Source organism: Rhyacophila brunnea, unplaced genomic scaffold, assembly GCF_057557595.1.
Source record: "Rhyacophila brunnea isolate RB1 unplaced genomic scaffold, BYU_Rbru_1.0 scaffold_10, whole genome shotgun sequence".
NCBI classification, from domain to species: domain Eukaryota; kingdom Metazoa; phylum Arthropoda; class Insecta; order Trichoptera; family Rhyacophilidae; genus Rhyacophila; species Rhyacophila brunnea.
In genome coordinates, this window is record NW_028232752.1 from 10670381 (window position 1) to 10697130 (window position 26750).

At 30.7% G+C, this 26750-nt stretch overlaps 1 protein-coding gene across 1 annotated transcript in view; it reads left to right on the forward strand.

The window, feature by feature from the left end:
- LOC147078873 (neurotrimin-like) overlaps positions 1-26750 on the forward strand; it is a 299771-nt gene that overhangs the window by 256168 nt on the left and 16853 nt on the right. The window contains exons 5-6 of the mRNA XM_085950714.1: positions 2736-2864; positions 16326-16463. Of these exons, the coding sequence (XP_085806840.1) occupies positions 2736-2864; positions 16326-16463 (267 nt within the window). The remainder of the gene's footprint in view (positions 1-2735; positions 2865-16325; positions 16464-26750) is intronic.

The following is a 26750-nucleotide window of genomic DNA, read 5'->3' on the forward strand; positions in this document are numbered from 1 at the left end:
ATCATCATCATTTATAGCACTACAATCGTTGGTTCCGCCGGCGCCGACACTCTCCAATTGTTTTGACCGATCATTTTTAAATCTCCCATGGCACAGTCCAGCCATCTCAATTTCAGCCGTACATGTCTTCTCTTGCCATCGGGGTTTTGTACATAGCCCGAATAACAAGTATATCGTCCTGCATTTTATGCATGTGCGTTTTAGGCAGTCTCTGCATTTTCATAATATGCCACGTGATCTTTTCGCCCGCATAAAGTATAGATAGCTCCTCATTATACCTTGACCTCAAAATCTCACGTTCTTGAACAGCCCCAAATGTGTCGCTACATTTCAAAATCAGCTAAGTCCACCTTTAGGTATTTTTGACTTTTTTTGTGAATTGCTGAAGAACTAATGCTTTCTAACATTTCTGCATTATCAAAATATGAAATTTATTAATTTTAAATATTTTATACTCTAAATAATATAAATTTTCACCCTTGTGACTGTATTTGAGAAAACAAAAAGCGTTTTTTCTCCTATTCATCTATTATGGACTTGGCTGATTTTGAAATCTAGCGACACAAATATTCTTCTTAAAACTCTTCTCTCAAAGATATCCATACTTCTCTCATCCTGTTTGCTGTGTGCCCATCATTCTGATGCACATGTTAATACCGGGCGCAGGAGAGTTTTATATAAGGTTGTTCCGGTTTTTCTCGATAATGACGTAATGCTTGATTTTTAATGTATGGATGAGGTATCATTTTAAATAGTTTCACAAAACAATTGCGACATTTGTGTCAAAGACAATCGCCACTGAGTAAATGACGGAATGGAGGGATTTTTGGTAAAAAAAAAGTCTATAATATTTTTGATGAAAGACTTTTTTAATATTAAGTATTTATAACGGTTTTAACAAAATAAATTACTTACGTATTTTAAATTATTATATTCATTCACACCTGTAATGCTTTTAAACATAATAATATAAGAAAACTAGTAAACGGTAGTCATAAAAATACTCTTATATACATATAATAATTTCTCTGAATATATTATTTGAAAATACAGCCACGTAGTAACAGTAACACCGTCATATCATAAAATTGCTTTTTAATATCAGATAAAAATTTTATAATAACGTAACATGGGGCAAAATTTCACACCGTTTTATGAATATTATGTCATCCATCATTCACAATATTTTCTGTATGTATATGTATTTCAATTTTCGTAACACACCATAGCCGTGTTATTTTTTTATCCATTTTAGTATGTACACTAATAATATAACCGTCATGTAATATAATATTATTAATCTTATTAATATTTTATCTCTGAAGACATATCCATACTAATACTAGGTACGTCATAATAATACGTTTTATATATTACTACGTAGGTAATAATAAAATGTCGTTATTCATAAATTATTCATTGTTTACGAGTACATGAGCATATTATTAATAAACTTAATCATTTTATTTTTAATATTTTTGTTGAATAACACGCGTATTACTTGTCATAATGTAGTTAGAAAAAGTAATGTAGTTCTACTTAACACATCGCCCTCTGGCTTTGGAGAAAAATACGGTGTACAATTGCAAGAGAGAACGAGTAAAATATTTTTATTATAATATTGACACAGTATAAACACACTAACTGGAGAATACTAGTTTTAAGAAATTTGACTTTGAAGTTGTTAAAATGTTTGAAATAATGGTCTATCATGTGAGTTTATTAAATAATCGTAAAAAGGATGACTTTAAAATAAAGACTGTCTATTTATTAAGAAGGTTTCCAGACGGTAAAGTTTGAAATAAGGAACATTTTGGTACTAACTCTATATGTCATTTTTTTGAATTAGTGTTTTCTGCCAGAACAGTGACGGTATTTTAAACTGATGTGATAATAGCTGTTTACACGTAGAAGTGCTAACTGTCTCGCCAAATCATATTCTTCAAGAGTAAGTAAAACACGATGTTATCATCGTATGGTACTATTTGACAGGTCGTGAAAATCGGTTAACCTCATAATGAGTATATTTTTTTACCGGCAGGTTCGCTATTATCGTTCTACTCAGATATTGCACAGTCCAATTATTGTCGCGTTAAAATTCGGAAATATCTGAATTCGTATGATCCAAGCATGCAATCTTGCAAATTTTCACGATAATACGTGTTTACACGTGTATTTCTTGTTAAGACTACGATATTACGTACTGTCAGCAGTAAATCTATGCACGTGTACATGGGGTATTACGTTTTATGGTAAACACGCTAGCCACGAACTCTAAACGTGTGGGTTTTCATCTGAATGCGGCTAAGACCAAATCTATATATTATATTTCTGCATGCATTGGCGCTCCTCTACGGGTTTCCGGTTTGGCCGTCACGCTGAAGACCAGGTTCAAATACTTAGGTGCCACGGTTGCCAACGAAAGTGGCATTTCTAGTCAATTTCGAATCCGTATGGGTATGACGGGTCTGCATTCAGTCAACTTGGAGTCGCATGAAGGTCAAGGCTGTATTCTGTGAGGACCAAATGTTTTTGTTCATCGCGTGCGTGATACCTGTGCCAGGATCACTGGTATCACGTATATAATAATTATTACTATAGTATTAATTCTACAACGTGAATTTTTGAGTATTTTCATTGTTTTAATAAAAAGGGATGTTCAATTTTACAAAAGTGTCGCTAGTTATTATCTTCAACTATCGCGTTGTGTAAATAATATTATTTTTCTTTTTCAGTGACGTCAGTTGAAGGTCCCATCCTCAACATTACTCGAGTGAATCGTCTGCATATGGGAGCTTATCTTTGTATCGCTTCGAATGGTGTCCCACCGACAGTCAGCAAAAGAATAATGCTTACTATTCATTGTAAGTAAAAGTTTTTCTTAAAGTAGAGCCGAGAGGTAAACTGGGTTACTCAACAACCGTAACTTGTTAAAACAATAATTTAAATAAGACCGTAACACAATATAACGCATTGATACACATCGTCAATTAAACAGGTTGAAGATGAAACCATTTTTATTGTGTACCTTCACAGAAAATTTTATTTTGTATAATAACCCGGTTGACCTTACGAGTAAAAATATTATAATAATATGTGTAAACAGTTATTGATAAAATTGAAAACATGAAAGAAACAGAAAATTATGTATTTTCAAAAATTGATTGTTATGTGAAACTACAAAAATAAAACAAATGATTTTTTGTTTGTATTTGTAAGTATTACATTAGGTAGAGTGTACGTTTTAAAACTTTGCACATTTTACTACACTGATACACCTCTTTGCCTGATTATCTCACATAAAACTAAATCAAATGGTATTCACTTGTATTAATATAATATGTAGTAATAAATAAATAAATATAATATATAATATATGTAAAAAAATATATTTTTAGAATATATTACCGTTTTCACCCTAGAGCTGGAGTGCAAAGTTATGAAGCATTATAATCTACATTCAAACACCATATTTAATCTGTAGAGGATGATTAATTATGAGCTTCTATATCGTATATAGTGGAAGTTGTATTAGCAGATTTTTTGATGAAAAATTGATGTTAGTCACTCTCTTAACCTATTAGGTCCATACTCTGACTCCATACATATATTGAAAAACAATATTTGATAAACTTGGGATTAAAACCAGAAACCCACGATACGGTAATCCGACGCGATACCGCTCAGATATTGTGATTCTAATGCTTTTTTTCATATTAAATTTATTCAAATTTTTATTCATATAACATGGTAGAAAACTGTCTATATATTATATATGATATCAAGGCTTATAAAATCAACGAGATTGGATAGTCCATCGCTAAGGGAGTAGTTTATAACAGTAACCTACCAAGAATATAGCCAAAATTATTACCTACGTAAAGAAATAAAAAAGGATGTAGGTACCTACTTATTTTAAAAAAGGAAAATCTGCTAAATATATGAAAATATTATGTTTTATCATATTATTATCATAAATTTAATACATATTAAATTATAAAAAAATGAAAATAAGACTATAGCTATTTTAGCACATAAAATGTATTAGCTCGTATTCTTATTTGTCCGGTACAGATTTTCTATTGTGTGTCCAGTACACTTTTTTTCTTGTTTGTCCAAGATTTACATTGGACTATTGAAGATTGTTAACTAACTTCCCGACTAGCTAGACATTTGAAACTTTTAGAATATATCAGAACACGACGACAATGCATTCTTTTAATATCATTTTCAGTTAATTCTGTTTTGTATGGAAAGTTATTATTGTCGGTTGCTAAGGGGGTCCTAGCAACTAAATTATTAATATATACATGCATTACTATGGAAAGCAATATGAAATTTCAAATTAACATTTCAATATTCTATAATATTTATTCAGTATTTCTATCAAGTACAATAATACATATAATTGTCAAGTTTATAATATGATTCAACAGAACATTTAAAAACGTGGTATGTAAAAAGTTCTTTTTATCTTGTAATTATTAATGTTTAGTTCACTGGGTTATAAATAATACACTGTAGTGAAAAGTAAGGTAGATATTATCTACCAGTATGTTGGCCATATACTGATTGTAAAGAATGAAGCCAAATTTTTCGATCGTCCATAACAAAAATGCAGTACAAGTGAGGTCAATTCGTTTCGAATGTTTTCCTTTACTGTGCATTCCTATCCACTGGGGAAAACGTGACGTGATGCTTACTGTATTGGAAGGATATGCCACAATGTAGTCAGTCAATTTATTATGTTATATAAAAAATAATATTATATAAATAATAAAATATTAAAATAAAATATTCACTCGTACAGCAGCAGAGTGTTTATATGCGACTGCATAGAGATATTCGTATAAATAAAACAGCATTCACAAATTTATTACAAAATCAAATTGTCAAAAAACAGATTTCACTAGTCAGGCACAATGACCGAGTCTTAATCGATTGAAATACACTTGTATCAGCTAGGTTGATGGCAAAAAATTCCCTATGGGCTCAACAACATGCTCAAAGGTTTGGATTTTAATATTAATACGAGTACTATCGACTGGTACTTGATGGAATTTAAATTTAATTTCTATTAGATTCAAGCTCTATACTATAACATTTGAGTCGTTTTTTGCGATCCGGGTTTCGCCTTTCGGCATCTTCAGGCGTCGTGTACACTCATCAAAGGTAAACACACACTGACAACGACTTTATTGTATTGATTTATTATATAAGCTAGAGTAAAGAGAGTTCGTTGTCAGTGTGTGTTTACCTTTGGTGAGTGTACACGACGCCTGAAGATGCCGAAAGGCGAAACCCGGGTCCCAAAAAACGACTTAAATGAAATAGTACAGAGCTTGAATCCATTAGTTTGGATTTTAGATATAAATTTTATATAATATGGATCAAAACATTATATGAGTTATGTGGTGAGATCATAAATCATATATTGACATTACCAAAAAAACACATTGTTTTAAAATATATATTATGATATTGCAGTAAATTTAAACATAATAAATAATAAACAATCTATTATATTATATATATTTTTTTTAAATTTGACCACTTTGCCTATTACTTATTATGCTGTTTTTAGAAATTTTGTATTGTCACTTAGCTACCATCGATATAAAATTCTACTAAAATAGTAACAACAGTACGATCCAGAAGCCGTGCAGCTTTCATCAATATTGGTTTAGTAATTTTGAGTAAAAATATAAGAAACAAATAAGCCGACAAAAATCTAAAAAACAAATAATATTTTTAACACTACAACAAGCCTTATGAAGTCCAATAACAGTAGCGTATTTGAGGGATATGGTCAAAAAACTGTATAGCCCACAGCATGTGGTATTTTAAGTTTACTACTTTTTCGACTTAAGACTTCAATAATTTTTGTTAATATATTATATATTAGTAGATGGCAGTAATACTCAAACATACATTCCTGATAACCCTGCTTTAACGTTGAAAAATAAGACAAACCACAAAAAGATGGCCGCCTTTAGAGATTCTTGGAGCATTATAAGAATTTAAACTTTAAAATAGATTAAATCCAGGTATTTTTGCGGAGGAAATAGTTGCAATCTCATCTGATAAATCATAAGCTTATGTTGAAATTGTAAATCACGATAATGTCACATTGTATAAATTCACTGATGAAGCAGGTAGTGTATTTAACTTGTATTTTGTGTGATTAACTTGATTATCCAGTTTTTACTTTATTATGTGCTTAATGTTCGATGAAAAATTTTAAATACCAAACAACCTATAAAAATAACACCATTATTCAATAAATGTTAGATAAAACCATTGATCACTGAGCATAAAATTAAACAAAACTACCATATAAAATAATAATACTGTAATACATCTAAATACATACATTTTCATATATTTAAAAACAGGATAAGCCACATTAAAAACTGCAATTAATAATAAAAATGTACCAAAATGTGTGTTATTTATATGAAAACATAATACACAACAAAATTTTATTTGGTATTTTGAAGACAATTTTTTGAAACTTTGATGTTGATTATCTTTAAAACACACTTTGTGGGTTATCTAGTTTTCGACCAAACCCATTTAATAATTGAAGAGGAACAATAAAAAATACCCATGCTTTAAAAATATTTATAAATATATTGTGACCTCACCGAGCGTCGATGGATGGATTACCCGGATCTTATATTTACAGCTTATATTTTATTATTTACATACTTCTATTCTATACCATATTATTATATATCATCATATAGATAGATTTTACATAGCGCACGTTTTGAATTTGGTTTTACAATTTTTTTTCGGCCATAAACTGGACTCAATACTGGATATAATATTATTTATTTAAAGTACGTACAAATAAATCATTCTACAGTGGCACCATGTGTTATTTACATGTATTGTAGTATTGTTTGCTACAAAGTCTATTTCAATGCTAGCCATAAACTGCAAATCGCTTTTGCCACACCAATAGTGCCACTATAGACACGAAATAAAAGAGGAACTAAAGACCCATACTAAATTTTGCGGAATTGATTCAATTTATAGATAAAAGTTTCACTTAATCCCGATTTCCTGGTGCGTAATTTATTGTTATTTTATCGACTTACCTACATATCCTATTTTATTTAAAGCGGCCAATTGCACATTATTGGCACCTCCATACATTACGTTTTGCCGGATATTGAAGGACACTGGTTGGAACTGACCATCTAGTCACATGGGTACACCAGTAGTTTTACATTTTGTATTTGGTTCAAAATAAACCTCTTGTGTTCATGTGCAACTACACAAAACGACTTATGTCTAAAATTGCGAGTCATAAATAGAATGGTGTTCACATGTATCTATAAATGTATATAATATAGTAAATAACTGAAGCAGACTATTTTAAAACACTCTCCTTTATATACTCTCATTTCAAAATGTCAGTTACAATAGTTCTGTATTCAGTAGGCGAATTTTAATTTGACTTTTTCACTGTAAGTTTAGATAAAAGGACGTTAAGTTAGTTATTAGTAACGGTTTATTTATTAAAATTATAATCAAAATGCTGCGTAACTAAATGAGTACCTTGGTATCAAAGTGGGACAAAAGCCACCTCCCACTAAATTCATGTTTTAATTGATTATGGTAGTGCAAGTGATGCTCTTTTCAAAAAATCCACCAAAAGCATCGAAAACGGTAGTTTTCATAGAGATTTTTGAGTTTAAAGTTGGTATGTTATATGAAAAACGGACACTTTTCACACATGTTTGTGAGTCTCCTGTAAAATTTTGTAAATGGCTTATGTCCCACTTTGATACCAAGGTACTCAAATAAGAACAAATTTCATGCCAATTTCACAATTTCACAATATCAAAATATTTTTTTTTAGTGGAAGTTTTAAATTAATAACATGCTGGTTTATACAATAATATTATATTGTTTCAACAGAAATATATAAATATTATGTTATTTTCTTAATTATTAATGAATTACGAATCATGCCTAGAATTTCTGTACAAGACGGATCTGCTACGCCATAGAGATAATTACGTATTTTCATATATCATAAGTTATTAAGGGCAGACGTGCTCAGCGTGGGTCAAAATGGAGCTTTTTTTCTATTTTCAAAGCATGATTCTGGACATTCCTTAAACGTTGTAGATAATCTATTTATATAATTTTGAAGCCTTATTATCTTTTATATTTATTTTAAACATTTGATGACTGCATAAAGTATTTTTATTACATAAATAGTATTCTTTTAAACCTCTCGCTCTAATGCTCTACATTTATGTACTGAAATATGACTATATTCTAAAACATTAGAGCGAGAGGTTTAAAAGAATACTATTTTATGTAATAAAAATAGTATTTTATACTTATAATTTAATACTATTTTATGTAATAAAAATACTTTATGCAGTCATCAAATGTTTAAAATAAATATAAAGGGTAATAAGGCTTCAGAATTATATAAATAGATTATCTACAACGTTTAAGAAATGTCCAGGATCATGGTTTGAAAATACAAAAAAAACTCAATTTTGACCTACGACGAGCATGTCCCCCCTTAACCTTTCATCAGTTTCTACTCTTAGTATAAAACTCGCTAGGATACGCAATAAATAGGTAAAAACTGAATCATAATAATTGTGTTGTTATAGCATGATCCTGGATGCTTTGAAAATAGAACAAAAGCTCCATTTTGACCTACGCTGAGCATGTCCCCCCTTAATGTAATAAAAAAATTCTAGATCCCAACTTAAAGTCAATTCTGTATTGAGTTGTGATCCTTCATATTTTTAGCCGCCATAATTAGATACTTCGTGTAGTGTTCTTGTGTTATTTTGTTGTTTATTACCATCTATTGAAAAATGACGTTAGGTTGATACCAGTCCTAATAATTAGTGTTTTATATTGATATGAAAGTGTTTACATTTATATGAAAGTGTACACAATAATTTATTCTTTCACCGGTTATACAACGTTTATAAAATAAGGAATAGTTACATAATAAATTAATAAATATATAATAATATCTACGATAAAATATATATTTCACTTACTTTAAAATGCTATATTTAAATGAGATTTTTTAATAATAATAATAACCATTTTTACCAAAAAATCTTTCAGAGTGCCCTCTATTTTGTAATAATATCACCATTATTTTTATTTGGGTAGGTAGTAACTGCTTAAATAACGTCATTAACATTAATTAGTTCTTTTGGTAACATATTTTTGCAAACAAAAAACATTTTTACTTTTTATACAGTTTAGTGATTTGTGAGACACAATTTATTAGTCTTCTCAACAAATAAATTTTCAAATAAAAAAAAATCCAAGGGATTTATATATCCACTTAATTCTCTTGTTATTTATACTTACCACTATTTACTTGTTATTTTTATTGCTATTGGTTCGATCACTTAAATAAATACATCAAATCATTCTTGAATCAGCGAGCTTTCTTTAAAAAAGCGCTCTTATGAATTATCCATGTCTGTTCGCCAATTTCTGAGATAACACTCCACCATACATGTAAGCTTATAACCTTATGAAAGCAGAAACATTTTTGGATTTGAGAGAATCGTTTCATACTGTAGGCATACATGAGTAAACTTTACTGGAGTTTGATGTATTAAAAAAAGCTTCGCCTGAAAAGTGATAATATATCCCGACTGTCCTGCATTTAGGTGTCAAATTTAATTAAAAATCTCACAAATTTGTTTATAAGATTTATGAGTGTTTATTACAACAAAAATATTCTCTAAATCAATCTAAAATTAATATAGACAAAAACACTACATGCATCTAAAAAAATCTACAAACTCATTTTTATTTATTAGGTTGTACTGATTATCGAATAGGTTCCTAAGACTGGATACTTGACCCCCTGGAGAAGTCGGTAGGTACGTTATTAGTACACCTTGCAAAAATCTGTGATACTGGTGTAATAAAAAATGGTAACAAGGGTTGATTTCATGCATTTTTGTCGTGCATTTTTTTTGAATGGTGTTTCTATAACCAAAAAGACTTCTATCTGATAGGTATATAATAATATTATTATATATTGATTAGCTATTGCTTATGTAAGGATATATTCTTTTGTCATTTTTTTTCCACAGATGCCAAAAAATACTCAAATATATTCTTATATATTATTAAATGAGACGATATAATACATTCTATATTAAACTTAAAGTTTAATATTATCATCTGCCATAATATTTTATATATAATATTATATTAAACAAGTGTCCATTATTGATATGTCATATTGATTTCCATAGTAACGCACGTATATATTAATAATTCAGTTGCTAGAACCCCAGACCCTAGCAACCAATAATAGTGTAGAAATAACTTTTCATACAAAACAGAATTAACTGAAAATGAATTCAATTCTACTTAATGATGGCTAAAAGTAATAAAAAATGCCAATTGGCATTGTGTTCTGATATATTCTAAAAGTTTCAAATGTCTATCTAGTCGGAAAGTTAGTTAAAATTGATTGCAAGATTTGTACCGGACAAAGAACCACCGGACAAATAAGAATACGAGCTAAGAAAAACGTTGTAAAATCGATGGAAATCCCGACAACTCGCGACTCCCCGGCGGCTCTCGTGGTGCTGTGCATAAGGCGCTTGCCTTTCACCCGAGACTTCTGGGCTTGATTCCCGGTCAGGACAGAATATTTATGTATTTTTTCTCAAAGCCTGGGTATTTGTGATTGTTCAAAATTACTAACAACCACCTTGTACAAAAAAGCAAGGACATGGTCATTAATAATACTAAAAAAAAAACTCGTGACTCCCGAATACTGATGGAAATTTCATACACATCGTGCACATAATACGCCAGTATAAACACATTTTACCCTGCGTAATAATGTTTTGTGTTGATTATTAAGTTTTTTCAACTCAGTTATGATAGAATGAAGTGCTTAGTTTCAAAAGCATTTTTTATTTAGATATATATTTTTGTTACCTATATAATGGCCAAAGATTGAACTTTAAAAAACGTCAAAAACCGTCAATACGTAGGTATGATCAAAAATTAGGGTAAATTTCAAAACCTGCTAAAATGGTTGGGTGTGCTTTTCAAATACCCTTAAAATGGAAAGCCAAAATACTCTTTAGAATGTAACGAATTAAAAAATAAAAAATAAATACATAAAGTTCACAGATTGAATAGACATGATTTTCTATCATTTTTCTCAAAAGTACCTAAAATAGTTTTTCTCATTTTTCTCAGAACTATCTAAAATCGTTTTAGGGGCTTTTTAAACTAGACGCTTCAAATAATTACAAGATAAAAAGAACTTTTCATATACAACGTTTTTAAATTTTCTGTTCAATTATTATTGTCAATATGCTCAAACTTGTGCTTGATATGAAGTAAATAAAAAACAAACATATATAGAATACTGAAATGGTATTTTGACACTTTATTTTGATTTCCATAGTAACGCACGTATATATTAATAATTTACTTGCTAGGACCACCCTCTTAGCAACCAATAATAGTCTTTTACTTTTTACGGATTTTTCTGAAATAACTTTCCATACAAAACAGAATTAACTGAAAATGAATTCAATTCCGCTTAAAAATGGCATAAAAGAATGCATTGGTGTCGTGTTCTGATATATTCTAAAAGTTTCAAATGTCTAGCTAGTCGGGAAGTTAGTTAAACATCGATAGCAATATTTGTACTGGACAAACAAGAATACGAGCTAATAAAAACTTTGTAATAATCCGCACAATGATCGAAAGAGTATCGTGAAATAAAACGAAAAATCCATCGCGAAGAAGAAGAAAACTTATATAAATGGTTACATTCCCCGCGAGAATGAAGATCAAAATGATTAGTTTTATTGTTATCGCATGTGATCACTACAAATATTTACCCAGTACCCAAACTAAGTACCATTTTTGTTCCTGAGAAGAAGATATTATTAGCCGTCACAGATTGGCGACAATACTAACATTAACTTAAGAGGAATGAATTCTCACTCTCGGTCTAAAATACATAGAAAAACAACACGCGATTTTTGTCAGTCGTGCGATTTGTTATAACTCCACCGTAGGGATTTTATAAACAATAATAATTATTGGTTAATCATTAAGGGCGGACGTGCTCAGCTAGGTCAAAATAGAGCTTTTATTGCATTTTCAAACCATGATCATGGACATTTCTTAAACTTTGTAGATAATCTATTTATATGATTTTGATGCCTTATTATCCTTTATATTTATTTTAAACATTTGATGACTGCATAAAGTATTTTTATTACATAAAATAGTATTCTTTTAAACCTCTCGTTCTAATGTTTTAGAATATAGTCATATTTCAGTACATGCATGTGCAGTGGTGTTAAGATTGTTTACATTTATTATTTTTAAACGCATTTATAAAACCATTAGTATAATTATGTCGACATTATTATAGTGAAATATTTACGATAAAAAAATTATATTGATAATCTCTGTGATCCCAAATTTGACAGGAATTAGGCATTTTATTATTCAAAAAATTGGCAAGATTTGCACATTCTAGATAATTCTAAAGATAGTAATTATAAGCTATGTTTTTAACCATTCAAGTGTGAAAAACTTCCTACGAATAATGATTGCTTTATAATAAATATTGACCTAATAATAAGGTAGTGTTTTTTTGAAATACGCCATTTCTTTTGGCATTCCCCAGTAGTTAAGCTACAACATACGACCGTAGCCATAAATTGACAAACTATAATTGAAGTAAGAAGTAAAATTATGTTAATGTGCGTGTTTGAGCATGTACCTAACCGATTTTTTTTAAATGGTACATGACATGTTTTAGACACATATTGATTTAAGAATATCACAAAAATTTTAATAGAAAGAGACCTCTAAAGCGAAATTTATTTGTTCGTATCCCACCAATTCCAGTCAAATCATTTTATAAGATTGTCTAATAGATGTGTATCTGAGGTTTTTGATAACTAAGTAGGTACCTATTTTCAATTTGACGATTAATTCATTGAAATTCGTAAGTGTATAGCTTTAAAAAGGTATTTGAGGTTTCTCGAAGCCAAAAAATCAACGGTATCAACCATAATGAAACCGTTGTGCTCTGACCCCAAATCGATTTACTCGAAAGGGATATTGGAAATCACGTGTCGTTATATTTTACATTTTTTCATATGAATTCGCTGTATTACGGTATGGGATATCAAAGACGTTGGTTTTTTTTCTTTACATTTTCATTTTAAAACGACCTGTCTGGTAATTTGAAGGAAAACACTTGTACGGAAGAAAATTGACCGAAACCATCAGGCCAATTTTCATAAATGAGATAAAATAATCCAGGCCGAATAGTTTATTATCTACACTAGTCTAAAACCACCCTTAGTGTTAATTATTGCCCATCGAATCAAATTAAGTAATACATAGATACTTAATAAAGTGATTGAATTATATACCTATATCTATGGAGGTATGTTACAATACTATCACAAATTATGAAATTTTGCAAACGCGTTGGAAGTCATGTTTAATTAACTTGATATTCTTAGATTCTGTACTGATACTATAAATAATTTAATTGAACGGAGCATTTACGTCATTATTTCATAAGGCACAATTTGACCTTTGTAAAATTTATTTCTGGATGATCGTGGGATCAAGCTGATATATTACAATTTCTAAATAATCATCATTATTGTTTCTTAGTTCTAACTCATTAGTAAGTTTTTTTTTAATAAAATAATATATGTTAAATACATAATAATATATTATTTTTATCATGTTTAACTGCTTTGCGGGCCAAAAAGAGATCCTCGTCATTGGCACTCAGCTCGAACAGGTGAAAAGCTACATCTATCTGGGACAACAAGTGTCTATAGATGGATATATAGTTGATGAAATTGTTTGCAGAGTAAAGCTAGGCTGGAGTGCTTTTGGCCACTTGAATAATGTCTTCAAAAGTGACCTTCCACTGTGCCTAAAGCGCAAAGTATTCAACCAGTGTATGCTTCCCGTGATCACATATGCGTGTGAAACCTGGACCCTAAGTAAAAGAGAGATCCAGAAACTTAGAGTAGCACAACGTGGCATGGAGAAGTGCATGCTGGGCATAACGCGAAAAGACAAAAAGAGGAATGAATGGATAAGGAAGCAGAAAAGGGTTTGCGATGTAATACAGTTTATTAAAAGCCTTAAATGGAGATGGGCTGGATACATAGCTCAACGAAAAGACAATCGTTGGACAAAAATCTAATCATCCAGTGGTATCTAAGAAGTACAAAACGTCCGCAAGGTAGACCTAGAGGCCGCTAGATCAATGAAATGATAAAGTTCTGCGGAAGTACGTGGCAACGCAATGCACAGGACCAAGAGAAGTGGAAGCAGCTTGAAGAAGCCTTCATCCAGCAGTGGATAGATTCAAGCTGATGATGATGATAATATTTTTAATTCTATAATATACCATGAAACCGACAATAGTGTAGTGAATCAGAAGTGCAGTAGTAGAAGTGAAACGATCACATAAATATATTGTAACCTCACCAGGAATCGAGCTTAAAACATTATAATGAGAGTCCAGTAATTCACGTGCTGACCCACAAATGTCATAATCCAAAACGGTTTCAATTTCTTACGATGTACATGTTATTAAAAAAAAAATGTACAAAAAATACACAATATTTAAAATAGTAAGATTATTTTGGTTTTGGTTTTTTGGTTTTGGTTTTGAAAACCAAATGCCGCCTATTCAACGCTTGCATTCTGACGGTGCTGCTTTACGGTAGCGAATCATGGCACCTTACGAAGGCTCAGAGCAACCGTATACTGAGCTTCGAAAACAAATCTTTGCGACGAATACTGGGTGTGCGGTGGTATGACTTTAGGAGCAATGAGGAGATAAGAGAACGCACCAAGCAGCCTCTCATCACGCTGAAAGTGAAGAGGCGACGTTGGACCTGGCTCGGCCACGTGCTGCGGATGCCAGAAGAGAATTTTAACCTGGCTTGCCTGTTCTTCAAGCCGACCGGATTCCGGCGACCTGGAAGGCCGCTAAATACAATCTACAGAGTGTATACGGCGGAACTACGGGATGCTGGTTTGACCTTGAACGAAGCAAGAAGACTGGCGAGCGACAAGGATTCTTGGAGGCGCCGCGTGGTGTCCATATGCTCCAGTTAAGGGGCGGATATGGCCAAAGAAGAAGAAGAAGAAGAAGATTATTTTTATTGAAAATACATAATTTTGAAAAACCTTATATACTCGTGCATTCTACTTTATTAAAAAAAACATAAAAGAAGTTGAACTAGCTGGGATTCGTTCTCACGTCTTTCTATTAATTAATTAACACTAGCACTCATCCTAGTAGTGGTATATGTGAGATCGTTTTTCAATACTTAAAAATATTGTATGTGTCTTTAATTTCTAAAATGATATCAGTATATTATATTATGCGGCTATTGATTTCATAGTTGATTATCCCAATTTAAAAAAAAAACCTTTATTTTGATTCTGTAAGTACTTTTCTACAATATTTTATTTATAAAATAATAAAAAATTAGTTGTCATAGCAATATCGGTAATATTTATCAGCCACCATTTTTTATGTATTTAAAAACGTTCTTTAAAAAATATTTTTTTTATTAATTTTAATAGCTGTAACAAAAAAATATTTGCTTTTTATTACAACGTTTTTATTAGGTCGTATTCTTAATTTGTCCGTTGGTTGTTTGTCCGGTACAAATCTTGCAATCGATTTTTAATTAACTTTCCGACTAGTTAGACATTTGAAACTTTTAGAATATATCAGAACACAATGTTAATGCATTTTTTTAATACTTTTAGCCATCTTTAAGTAGAATTGAATTCATTTTCAGTTAATTCTGTTTTATATAAAAAGTTATTTCTGAAGAAATCCGTAATCCAATCCACTATTATTGGTTGCTAGGAAATTTTTAATAAATAAACGTGCGTTACTATGGAAATCAATATGAGTGTCAAAATGACATTTCAGTATTATTTCTATCAAATACATTTTTTTTGATCATTTAAGCTAGTCAAGTCAAGTTTATATGATTCAACAGGAAATTTAAAAACTTTGTATATAAAAAGTTCTTTTTATCTTGTAATAATTCGTAATTATTTAGTGCCACGTGCTACGATTTTTTACGATTATCTCAAAATTCTCTCAGATAATCACACTATCATCTATATCAATTTTAATTCAGCTTAAAAAAAAAGATTCTTATTTTTAAATACTGCCGATTTTAATTAATAGGTATTCAAATGAAATACTATTCTTCTTGTAATAAATACTTATTCTCCTTTTTTTGCAGTTCCGCCAATGATTTGGATTCAGAACCAACTGGTGGGTGCCGTCGAGGGTTCACCAATGACATTGGAGTGTCATTCAGAAGCTTATCCCAAGTCAATCAATTATTGGACGCGAGAAAAGGGGGAAATCGTACCACAAGGTTTGCTATTAATTATTTATTCAATGGGTTTTCCGTTTTCTTCATTATCAATTCATTACCAGTGTAATAAATCTTTTAAGAATCCTTTATATAACTCTCATAGTAATACGATTATTGTTTCATTCACCATGTTTTTATGCAATATATTATTACAATGTAATTAAAATATTATACTTTTTAACATTCCTGCTCGCAGTAGCGAGGAGTGGAGGTAGGCTATTAAAATTAGACCTAAACAGTACTCACTAATTTACTACAAGTAAAAACTATTTGATTTTATTGAACTAAGAGTACAATTAATTGCAAATGATATTTGTTAGTTTTTAAAATTCAATTAAGCCCTGCCTAACCCTATGGGCGATCCGATAAAAATAGTGCACAATTTTTTAGCCATACTTATTTTTTTTTCGTTGATTTCAGAATACAAATTACAATTGGTGTTGGTTAGTTTTTTTTTTAATGATTAAACCCTACTTAAACCAGGGTATTATTGCCTTTACTGAATAATTTAAATGTACTTAACATAACACTTCAAAATTTCAATCATACCCTTACAGAATTAGAAATACTCAAATATTATGTTTGAACCTACTCGTAGTTTACTCAAAACAAACCAGAATTAACTTTGTTCATTGGCTTGTAAATCACTCATATACTGATGATTGGAGCATTTCTACGAAACCTTTTAGGTACAAAATAACGATGGTTTTTGATACGTGAAAGTCTGAGTCCCTGATAAGTTTGGAGGCCCCTTGTCATTTCTTTCAACTGTAGTGTTCAATGTGTGGGTTATGGTGTTGAGGATGATGATGCAGAAGTCGAAGATGTATGCAGGAGTGAGTTTTATTTGCAACGTAACGGTCCGTACGATAGTATGAATACAATTACAGTACATATTACGTACTGAAATAGTTACGAGCCAGGTACTTAAATTCGAGTGACATTTTGATAAATCAGTATTCGTTATTTGTAACGTCAAAAGTAATACCTAAACATTATATTCCAGTACATAATTATATTGAACGAGTCAGCGGTTTAAATACGAGTAGCTGTGAATTTTATTTATTATTACAGTCATAATATAATATGATACTATGGGAATGGATATTAGACTAATTTTCCATTGCGATACTGTATTTAATATCACTAATCAATCTGCTGACACAAGTAAACAGTTGTTTACCGGTATATGAGTCGCTGGGAATTTATTATTACGGTCGAATAATTTAATACATTAAAAATAGATATTTGATCAATAATATACTGACAGCTATACAACTATGTCTCCCGACAGTCTTCTGGCAGCTCAATCCATGTTGACTCACACGGTTTACTTTTATTCCGCGATTAGATTGGTATGCATGACACAACAAAAACTCTTAATGTTTTGACATACATTCTAATTATAATACTTTAATATATATTTAATATATATAATTTTTATCATCTTATATTCATACTTTGAATTAAATCGATAGATATGGCTAGTCGTATTAATCCTCCTCTAAAAATGTTAGACATTTGCAGTTCAATTCCGTAACTAACTATGAGCTTTAATGATAGTGGTATTATACATACCCATCTTATACTGGATACTTGAATTTCTAGAGTAGAAGATGTCAATACTACTCAATATAGTGGTGAACACCAAAGTATAGATACTTTTAGTAAATTATTATGATTCAGTACCAAGAACACGTTGTATCTCTTGTAAAGATTTTGATTTTAATTTAGATATTTTCATATGATATATTATTTATTACATAAAATACAAAACACATAACTTTTTAAAAATACAATTTTAAATGTAACTTTGTAAGCTGCTTATCCTCTTTATTTTGAAACGTTTAAATGAATACAATATACGCAAATAAAAAGAAAAGTGGGCATATATATATACATTATTTTTCATCCTAATTATACGATATTACCGTAGCAGAAGTCACGCGATTATATTCGACTTTTATTGCTTTCCTGCCGTTATTCTAGGTCTACTGTTTGGTATTGTAGAGCCAAAATATTTAATCTATCCAAATGTATATAAAATATAACAAAAAATATATTACAACGCAGTAAAATCGAGTTAAAGTGTAATATATCATAATATTATATCGATATAATAATATGTCATATGTTTAGGGCTTTTATTTATTATTTATATAATAATAATATATTGGCTAAGTATTTTTTGACTTATTGCCTTGTGTTACTTTCACATTTTTATTTATTTTGATTTGTGAATTGTGAGTTATTAATAACAAATTACCTATTCGTTGGTAGTACCAATTGGGAAGATATTTACTTGACAGGGGCACGGAGTTTTTTCAGTCTTATGAGTTTAAGTTTAAGTTTAATTAAATAATCAAAGAAAATAGTGTGTAAAAAGTTTATAAGATACCTACATTATATCTTTGTTATTTTTCTTTGCCACCGTTTCATTCTTTATTCCGGTATTAATGATGTTATTACAAAAACATCCTACTTACTATAAGACGTATTGATGTTGATAATCTAATCAATCTAAAATCAGCAGTGGGCTATCTCGGTTATCCTTTTTCATGTTATATCAGTATTGCTTCCAGGTAGCGATATCCACTTTAAAACCTAAAATGGAAAGTCAAATTGAAACTGACAGATGTTCATAATTCAGTCGAAGAGACAATTATTTATTTTTAAAACTCATGGCGGAAAATATTTGTTCGCAAATATTATATTATTATGTTTTATTCCAAAATATATAGTTTGTCTGGTACGTCTTCATTAAATTTAAACACGTTTGAACTTCGCAGCATTTTTTATAAAAATACTAAAATTTTCAATTTACTTAATTTTTTTAATTGTTTACAATAAACAAAAAAAATGCCTTATTGCCTTTATTTGCAATGAAACTGCAGCTACAAGTTTACAACATATAACAAGTTGTATTTTTAATCATTTTACTTACATTAAATTGGTATAGAAATAATTTACCATAGTGTTATATTAGTATTAGTCAACCATTATAGACCGCAAAACCACACGTTTGAGTCATATGCGGCTTGCGGGCCACTGGCTGCCGACCATTGACATTTCATAAAAAATGATAACTAAATTAAACCATTTTATAACAGTTTTCATTTAATTTCAAATTTATTTTTTAAATTAAAAAATATTTTATTTTCTTTTTATTGATTTGGGATAGGTATACAGGTACATACAGGTCTATTCTTAGCAGTTATCACTAGAGCACGTTTCCGTTATTTTCATTGGTCCAAATTAACACGGCTGGGAACACGGCGATTAACACGGCAAAACAGTTATCGGCGGCTATCTCTAATATTCATAATACGATGAAAATTTAGGTTGGTAAACATGTTGGTCGAATTCGGACATGTTCATGCTGCCAAACCCAAACAGACAAGGCCGAATACAAGCGGATAAAGCCGAACCAGCGCCATATAATCGATAATGAGACGAACACAAGAATTTTGTATTGATACGTCAGACATATTAACATAACCTACAATTTTATTAGTCATAACGGCATTGCGATTGCATTACAATAGTCGAATCTTGCATTTCAATTCTAAATATGTAAAATTGACGTACTTTGTCGCTTTCTCAAAGTTATCACAGCCAAGAGAGGGGCTCTTGATATAATATTGCCTTTTGATAGTTCAGACGGTTATTTTTTTACATAATTAACCGCCAAAATACGTAAAGTGATAAATGTGATATATCTATCACAATTTGCTCTTTTTGAATATTTCGCGATATGTTAGAATAGGCCAGATAATCGTAATTCTATAATTCCATAACCCTCTACTATCACTAAACTAATTCATAATTAATTTTAAGCACAATCCTGATTTATATCCTATTCATCATCATGAACTGGGATCAATTACTCTTAAGTTCCTTCCTCTTTTCTCGGTTTGTAGCTCTTTACTGCCACGTACATTCACCAAATTATATAAGTTTATCTATCTAGCTGATCGTTTAGTGTGTCTTAAATACCACTGTACGACGGCATTTGTCCAGCTCATTACAGTTTTACATCGCATATCTTGTCTGCCTCCTATAACCATAAACACAAATCAATTGATATCTGGATATCATACCATAAACTTCGTTTCTATAAAATATTGTTTGATTAAGACATGTTATAGTATTTATATTTTGAATATGCACTAAAACTGCTGACTCAGATAATATAACCAGTATCTTTTTAAATAAAAAAAAACAATTCAACTTTCTTCAAAAAAACCTCGGACAGCTGATAGACGAAAAATACGTAAAATATACAAAATTATGGACGTGTTTCGAAATCACCCTTTTATTGCTAGGAATCGTAAAAAAGTTCGTAGCGATTCTTGTTTTTTTTTTACAACCAAACAGTATGCCATGTTTCTTTCTTTATTTCTAATTTGAAAGGTTTAATAATGGAAAAAAAAACAGAAGCATAAATCATATTTTGTTATTAAATTGGTTTTACAAGTTCTAAAAAAATAATTGCAAGTTTTCTTTCTTTCTCAATTATTGATTCTACACTTCCGTGTCAATGCTTTATATTCTATCTCGCATTTTCTTTTTGCGAAAATAAGAGAAAATTTTATTTCGTTTAAGAGCTGGTAAATAAAAACTTTATAATTTATTAGTTTATCATTGCTATCACTTTTCTTTTACTGTTAGATAAAAAAAATAATGTATTATTATTGTCTTGTACATTACCGTTGGCAACCATATTATACTTTACTTAAAAAAATCGGTGTGTGTACTTACTTATGTACGCGCGTTAGAAGTTATACTTCTTTGGCGTAACAAAACATAAACAAAACTTATGATAACCTAGATTCTTCGACTAGCTCTTAAGGCTATACCTCAGTTGAGGCATGGTCTAAAAAATCGTGGTTAGGCGATGCGCGGATTGTGCAAATAACGCATGCCGAACGAAATATAATTTGTCATATAAATCCAACATGCGTCCATTTAATGTTCTGTTTATTATTGTATTAGTAACAATAATAATACATTCATTGACATGTTTTCTTTTTCAAGTAAATGGGTAACGTTTTTTAGTCATCTTTACACGATTTAAGAATTAATACTCCCGTCGCCATCACGAAACAAATTGACGTGTTCACAGCTCGATGTTCGCTCTCCGATTGCCAGCGAGTCCAAAATATCGTCGCACCTATAGTTGAAAATTATTTGCCGTTTCTACCTCACTCAATAAAACAGACCGCTTATTGGAACGCCTTTGGTTTATTTCTATACACTTTAACTTATATTACTAAATTATATAATTATTTATCGTTGTTTTTATTTTTAAAGTAACAACTGTCACTATGACGTTTAATAGTTTGTTTTCGTAAGGAATTGCAAATGTCCGTCAATAATAAATTCGCTGCCTAGGCAACGGAACAATTCTAAAATATAATATTATACTGTATAAGAAATTCGCTGCCTAGGCAACGGAACAATTCTAAACTATAATATTATACTGTATAATCGTCACGATTGGAGTATCATACTGTGGCGTAATGGTAGTGCGTTCGGCTGATAATCGAACAATCGGTGTTTCGAATCCGATCGAGTGCGTTTATTTTTGTGTGAAAAAATAAATTATGTGTTACATGTCACACGCCAAAAATACATTCTGATCTGATTTTCCAAACGAATGTGGCCAAATAGTCCTTTTTGTTATTTTGGTACCGACTTTTATAAATTAAATAGTGGCCAACTTGCAGTACATCTATCTATCCTGGGGTAGTCGTATCAGATTAGCAGTTTCTTGGCCATTGATTACGTATTCAAGAGAATATTTCTTTATCTGGCGGCATCTCGGATAATGTTAATTGTTCTGTTTTTCAGGCGGCTCTCGTGGTGCAGTGGGTAAGGCGCTGGCCTTCCACCCGAGAGTTCTGGGTTTGATTCCCGGTCATGACAAAAACATGTATGTGTTTTTCTTAAAGCCTGGGTGTTTGTGATCGTTCAAAATTACTAATAACCACCTTGTACGAAAAAACAAGAACATGGTTATTAATAATTCTATAAAAAAAATTTAATTGTTATTATCAAAAATTGGTAATTAACGAAAATATTTTATTAGATTCAATTAATTAACAGTTGTAAAATCAGGTTCAATTTTGCTACAGATAAGGGTCAATCTAGGGGATATAATAATCTGTATAAAGGAATACAGCGGATGTTCCATAAAAATATCATCAATAAAGAATTTTATGATGTCAATATTTACAATTGAAGCGCCTAGTTTCAAAAGCCCCTAAAACGATTTTAGGTAGTTCTGAGAAAAATGAGAAAAAATCATATCTATTAAATATGTGAACTGTATATATTATTTATTTTTTAATTCGTTACATTCTAAAGAGTATTTTGGCTTTCTATTTTAGCGGTATTTGAAAAGCACACCCAACAATTTTAGCGGGTTTTGAAATTTACCTTAATTTTTGATTGATACGTATTGGCGAATTTTGGCGTTTTTTAAAGTTCAATCTTTGGTCATCATATATTTCACAAAAATATCCATCTAACCACATATTTGAGTCAAAAATTTTCAAAAACCGTTTTAGGGGCTTTTGAAACTAGGCGCTTCAATTCATGTTACTACACCTTTTACAACATTGTGGAATTAAAGTTACACAATAAATCTTAACTATAGTTCAATCTAATCAAATATAACATAATATAAGTGGGAATTTGGTCAGTTATAAATCATGCACTTATTGATTCATGTCGTGTATCAAACAATATTTTATAACACTATCTTTGCAGTTTTATCTAGAGAAAATCATATTTCTAAAAACGGCACATATAGTTGAAGTATACAGCCTTTTTAGCCTTGATAATAGCTATAAGTTACCTTGGAGTATTGGCTTGACTAAAACCTCTTCATTGATAATGTGAGACTATTAGTTTCAACGTCAGTAATCTCAATTTTTACTTTTTTACATTTTTCTTAATTCTGATTTTGCAAGTAGTTTTTTTTTATCAAATCCAGCTTAGCTTGTTAGTTAGATAAAATTAAACTGAAGTTTGATTTGAGAGCCTATTAGCTGCCATTTTTTTGTATTTTATGACTAATTTTAAACGTGATTCTTTATTAATTTTATTGATATTAATGACATTTTATTTCGCTATTTGCTTTACTTATTACTTTCTAATATGTTTTAAAGAAAATAAAATATTCTATTTGCTGTCCTAAGTGTGCTTGGCGGTTGTTTGCGATTATTTTAATAAATATATTAAGATTATCGACATTGAAACCATGGTTTCGTCTAATCATCCCAATATATCATCATATTTTGCCGTTAAAGCCACATCTCGAAAGCTTTTAGTCTTCTAGTGGTATATTTTTTTAACGATCAGGCTTCAAATTTTTTGAATAGTATTGCTATGATATAACTCCTGGTCCCCACTCCATTACCCAGAATTAAAATTTATATTACCTTACTATTAATTCATATTTTTACCATTGTCAGCCAAATTTTAATTATTTAATTTTAAACATATCACCAAAGATATTTTTTATTCATATAAGGAAAATATGAGCCTCCATAGAGTGAAAATTGTATTAGCAGTTTTTTGTTTCTAAGATAAATGGATCTTAGTCACTTGATTAACGTATTAAGTTCATACTCTAGATCCAAACACACTTGAAAAACAGGTGAATTTGCCGAACCCGGTAGCGACGACGTGTTACCACTCAGCCATCATGGGCATATATTTTTCATTATATAATATAGCAAATCTTAATTTATTAAAATAAATAACAAACACTATGACTTCTCATTGTGATAAATGACGTCACCATGCTATTCACTTTTTACTATCTATCATTCCATTTTTGTCTATGACTAGCGTTATTATTTTGTCAGTTTTACATAACATTGATACTCGTCTTCTATGCACCAGGTACCTTCTTATTATAATAATAACTAGCTTAAAATTTCCAGGTGAAAATGCCACCAGTCAAAATTCTTGTCAATGCGCTCAATAATACTAGGTTTCTATAATAAACAAACCAATTTAGGGTAATAATATTCAAAGCTTAACAACGCAGCGATTTAAATACTAAGGGTGTAAGTGAAATGCATATACGTGACAGCGATTACAAGCAGCACGCATTAGAGGAATGCAACGTGGGTGTGCTATTGTGCAACAAAGACGCGTGCGTACGTCAGACATACAGAAATTATGCATTGCATACAGATATACAGATAAATCAAAACAGATTTATAATGTAGTACATCAAACGTAATTCAGTGCATTATAAAGGTCCTTAAATACTATTGTTAGTAATCAATAAGGATCTTCTACTTCTATACATATGATTAATAAGTACCTACTTAGAGAACCATTATACAGAAAATGATTTTAAATGAATTAAAAATGGAGGTTACCGGACTTTGAAACTAATAGCCTCGTGTATAAGGCAGTTGACATAGACGCTACGTTTTACTTGTAACTGCATCAAGAGAACAATTATTTTCTTTGGCTACCCCAACTCAAAAAAACTTGGTGGAGAAACAATCTCGCACGTTTCTACGATTCCGACTAGCAATTTAAATAACGATCAAGCCAGTGCCATAGTTTTCCTACTACGCTCCATTTGTTTTTAATTAAAACTTAGACTGTTGCCTTCTTGCAAGGGAGGAGATTCGACGGGTGGAGGCGGTTGAAAAAGTTCCGAACATTTTTCCGGCCGGCCGGAAAACTTAAAGTTGTACCCCATGGCTTATATTATTATAAGGCTCTCGCGGAAGTGGGATGCGAATCACGTTTTTGTTTATGCGCTTTCATTCGACTTGTAAAAGCTCATTGAATAATCTCTTGTCGTGACGAAAATGCCAACCGAAGAGCATCGGCGACTTTCTTCAAACACTTTTGAGCGTTTTGATAAGACTTTTAAATGACCCCATCACGAGTTTTGCGCATTTAAAATTTGCATACCCGCGCAACTTTATGCAAACACTCTATTAAGGTAAAGGTTAAATGGGGCGATAAAAGTTTTATGCTTCAAGCATCGAAAGTTTTTAATAGTGCCGAGTTCTAATATTTTCTTTTAAAATATGCAAATATATTTTTACGATTCAATATCGATAGGCAACGCAAAAAAACAGTTTATTAACAATTTTTATAACTTGGAAGCATCATAATTGACGTAGGTACTGAAAACACGAATACTAGTCACATACTAAATACAATATTTTTTTATTCTCTACGCTTCCAACGTAGATCAACAGTATACTGAGCTTTGAAAACAGATGTTTGCGATGGATACTGGGTGTATAATAGTATGACTTTAGAAGCAACGAGGAGATAAGAAAATGCACCAAGCAGTCTATCATCATGCTTAGAGTGAAGTGGTGACCTTGGACCTGGCTCGGCAACGTGCTGCGAATACCAGAACAGAATCTCAACCTGGCTTACCTGTTCTTCAAGAAAACTGCATTCCGGCGTCCTGGAAGGCCGCTAAATACTGTCTATAGTGTGTTTACGTCGGAGCTACGGGATGATAGTGACAGGAATTTTTGGAGGCGCTTCGTGGTTTCCACATGATTCATATAAGGGGCGGATATGGCTAAAGAATAATAAGAAATAAAAAATAATATAGTTTCACTAAAATATCAAACGTAAAATATGTGTTTAGAGAAATATTTTGTTTTATATCCTGGCTAGAATAAATAGTTCTTACTTTATACAACTTCGACGCTTGTCTAGAGATAATCTGCACAATTTTTGAAGATATTGAAGCGTATTATAAAGATGTTTATAATGCGTAGGTACAGAGGAAAAGCAAAATATTTATATAATTGAATAAATAATATTAATATGCGATGTGATCAGTATTAAACTAACTGTCACATAGAGTAACAAATTAAGAATTTCTATTGATTAAAAAACTGGCATTTCAGAAAAAAGTTCTAATTATTACAAATTGTTTTTAAGGAAATTTATTGTTAGGCAAGTAATAAATAAATCATTAACGTATTCAATCATAAAACTAAAAATATTGCATGTACGAAATTTGATCGGTACAAAAGGAGAGCACGTTTATTTTCAGCCAAATCTGGTGCAATATTCTAGCATGTTTGCGTCAAGTTTGACGCTGTTTGTGTTATCGTAAATGCAAATTTGGCAAGATAGATTACCATGACAACAACAAAATGCTAGATTTGGTAATAAAAATTCTCAATTAGCAATAATTATAGATGTTTAGGGGTTGCTAAAAACATTAAGTATATAATATAAAAATTTGTAGAATACCATTCTTGTTTCAAAAAG